Genomic DNA, 3,523 nt, shown 5'->3' with positions numbered 1-3,523 from the left:
GTCGGACAACTATATGTGATCTACAATGTCATCTAGTCGATCTAAACAAGCAGATGAGGAGTCGATTGAGGGTACTTACGATTGGGTGGAGTGAGAGCGGCCCAGTCTGAGGCGGAAGAGGACGCGCACAGGCGCCAGTAGGTCCTCGAGGAGGTCGCACTCCAAATCCGGGTGGAGGAGGAGGCGGAGCTAGAGCGTACGTCATCTGGTACGGCGACGGTGCCGCGGTCGGGAAGCGGGGCGCCGATGGTGCTGTTGGCTGAACCCCGGCGGTGGCGCGACGCGCGGCGCACCATTGGGTGCAGGCGGGCGCGGCATGCCCCATGGCATCGGCGCCTGCATCGGGGTCGACGCGAACCCCGCCGGGGGCTCCATCTCCTTGGTGGAGCCCGGTGCACCTGCCGCCATTGCGGTCGCCATCGCCGTCGGAAACCCTAGTGGGGAGGGGGCAAAAAATCCCATTGTCGAGGGATCCACCGGTCGAATCTCGGTGGCTTGAAAAGCGAGGATGGCGGCACTGCGAGTTGCCACGCCGGCCGGCCTCGTGCTCGCGAACGGCGATGGCCAATTCAACACCTCGTTGGACCTCGTGGCCGTCGACCAGGCGGCTGGATCCATCGACGGTGGAGAGGAAGGCGGCGGAGGAGGCGAGGAGGCCATGGCGGCGGTTGATGCGACAGGGCGGTGACTGACAGTGACATGAGTGAATGGGGAGAGAGAAGGAGGGAACCAGTGCCTGGAACTGGAGAGCGAGGACCAAGACAACGCGGTGTCTCCCGCGCTTCTCCACGCGTGCAACCGTTGCACGCGGGCGTGCAAAATGGCACGATAACGAAAAACTGACGATTCGGGCGTGGGCGTTTCTCCAGAACTTGTCACAAGGGTGCTTTGAGAACCGGTTGATCTACAACGCAAACTTCTTACAAGCAACCAAACGAGCCGGTTTTAGCTGGGCCCGATGCGAGGCAACGGGCTCACAGCCTACAAAACACGCCCCATGAGTCTGGGATGAGACACGGGCGGGGCTCCTTGGGCCGCTATCTGTTTTAGGCCTTTTAGGGCATGGAGGGGCCCAAGCTTCTGCGTGGGACCGCGGAACATAGCGGCGGCATACAGAGATTTTTATCTGGCGATTCCGGAGTCCTGCAACTTCGTCCCCAAATCGACGCTCGCCCAAACCCTTGGCTCGCGTCCGATCGCCGCCGGCCCACCTTCCCCCGCGCCGCCGGCCCACCTTCCCCGGCGCCGCCGCCATTCGATTCCCTACTCCCAGACCGCTCGACGCTTTCCCAGATCCCAGATCCCATCACAGAACTTTCACAATGGCAGGATCCCACGCGCCAGTAGAAAGGATGGCGTCGAGGTGCACCCCCGCGACGGCGCGGGCCACGCTCGCGTTCGAGATCGTTGGGTATAGCATGCATAAGGGCATGGGCGCCGGTAAATTCATCCAGTCACCCCGCTTCTCCGTTGGCGGGCACGAATGGTGCGTCAGCTACTGCCCTAACGGAATTCCGATGGTTGACATCAACAAGGACTACCTCTCAGTATCCCTCGAGCTCCTGAGCAAGCGCGCTGAAGATGTGCCGGCGCTCTTCGACTTGAGGCTCATCAACAGGGCCACTGGGCTGTCTTCATCGCGGCACTCCTGCTTGGAATCGCCAATGTTGTTTAATTCTCTCGACCCTAGTAAGGACACATTTGCCATGGGGACCATGCAGAAAAGCGACCTGGAAAAGTCTGCTCTACTACAGGATGACTGCCTCATGATTGAGTGCGACCTAACTGTGATCAAGGAGCCACTTGTTGACCAACCTGTGGAGGTCCAGATGCCACCATCAAACTTGTCTGATAACCTTGGAAAATTGCTAGAGACTGGTGAGGAAGCAGATGTGATATTCAAGGTTAAAGGGGAGGTTTTCATTGCGCACAAGATTGTGCTTGCTATGCGGTCGCCGGTCTTCAAGGCAGAGCTCTATGGACCGATGAGAGACAAGACGAGCCGGAAGATAACTGTCAAAGACATGCAGCCTGCTGTTTTCAAGGCATTGCTGCACTTCATCTACACGGATTCGTTGCCTTCCATGGAAGATCTTGATGATGATGAGAATAAAGAAATGGTTAAGCACTTGCTAGTGGCTGCTGATCGCTATGCAATTGAAAGGTTGAAGCTGATATGTGAAGGCACTCTGTGCAGAAGTCTTGATGTCGAATCTGTTGCGACCATATTAGCTCTAGCTGATCAGCATCAGTGCAGCAGGCTGAAGGATGCTTGTGTGGAATTCGTCACCTCTTCAAATAGAATGGATGATGTGGTGGCAACCCAAGGGTATGCGCACCTCAAAAGATCATGCCCTGCTGTCTTAGTAGATATCTATGAGAGAGTAACAAAGTCCCGCAAAATCTAGTATGCTCATCCTGGGTAAAATTTAGAATAGTTTAGCTTAATTGACTTGTGGCATCTAAGATGAACTAGTCTTATACTTTGAATTTTCACTTTCTAGAGAACTTTTGTAAGAGTACCCAAGGCTTGCCATGTCCTTTCCTATTCAAACGTCATTTGGAGCTCATGTTGTGGCTTTTGGTGGAGAATGAGTCTCTGTCTTCCATGTAGTTATTGGATCATCCTATCCTATGAAATCATGAATCTTCACTAGTTCACTAGATATTTTCCATCTTCTTTTGTGATCTATTACTTTACTCTTTATTTAAGGCTGGAAACATTTGCATTTATATCAGTTACGTCTGAGCATGGATGTGCTACTGCAGTGATACACTTGCAGGGGAACAATAAGTGCTAGATTTCAGTTAGAGAAATGCTAAGTTGAAATGGTTTCCATACATTATCGGTTGCCCAACAAATATGAGATTAACAATTATCAGGCTCATGTGCTGTTTGAAATGTGGTTATCACAGATGGCAAGATTTGTGCAGGTAGAATAATAGTATATTTAGTTGGTCTTTTGTTCATTGATCGTGGTCGTAGGGTGTGTGTGTTATGGGACTTATGAACCAGACAGTACAAATGCTAAGGAAGCAAATCAAATTGCTTGTCCCAAAAATTATGTTCTGAGTTGGGTTCTTGTCCTCAGAATATCATTTTCACGTGAAGATGTGTACCTCATTATGTTTTAGCAATATGAGACAAATGAGAAATTCTTTGTTGGTACATAAGTCTGATCCATCTGCGCAGAAGTGCCTTCCAGGTTCGTACATTGCTAACATGCTACATGTTCGACTATATTTCTTTCAGATACATAAAACTTTATGTTTTTGACTTTTTGTTCACTAGTTGCTTGACGATTAGATTGAGTCCTTTATTTCATTGTTCTTTGTGTCCTCACATGCTTTCATTCTTTTGTTGTTAATTTTGCCAACTTTCTGGCTCTGTGTAGCCGGTAATTAGACACAACAGGATATATATCCTGGATGCAAGAACTGAAATTATTCGCTCCATGGTCCGTAATTTTCCATTATTTCAGTTAAAACATCATTTTACATGTAGTTTGTATTATTATCATGT

The 3,523-nt window shown here is 50.4% G+C and overlaps 1 protein-coding gene across 1 annotated transcript; it reads left to right on the top strand.

The window, feature by feature from the left end:
• The first annotated feature begins 1,322 nt into the window (after positions 1-1,322).
• LOC124679143 (BTB/POZ and MATH domain-containing protein 1-like) lies at positions 1,323-2,682 on the top strand. Its single transcript, XM_047214952.1, has one exon. It carries the CDS (start codon positions 1,323-1,325, stop codon positions 2,406-2,408), a length of 1,086 nt encoding a protein of 361 aa, XP_047070908.1. The 3' UTR covers positions 2,409-2,682.
• Positions 2,683-3,523: the final 841 nt, after the last annotated feature.

This window comes from Lolium rigidum, chromosome 7 (assembly GCF_022539505.1).
Source record: "Lolium rigidum isolate FL_2022 chromosome 7, APGP_CSIRO_Lrig_0.1, whole genome shotgun sequence".
NCBI classification, from domain to species: domain Eukaryota; kingdom Viridiplantae; phylum Streptophyta; class Magnoliopsida; order Poales; family Poaceae; genus Lolium; species Lolium rigidum.
The sequence above is the reverse complement of the archived record's forward strand: the minus strand, read 5'-3'. Positions and strand labels throughout refer to the sequence as shown.

Coding starts and splice junctions, on each gene's coding strand:
- LOC124679143 (XM_047214952.1), top strand. CDS start 1,323: ATGGCAGGATCCCACGCGCCAGTAGAAAGGATGGCGTCGAGGTGCACC.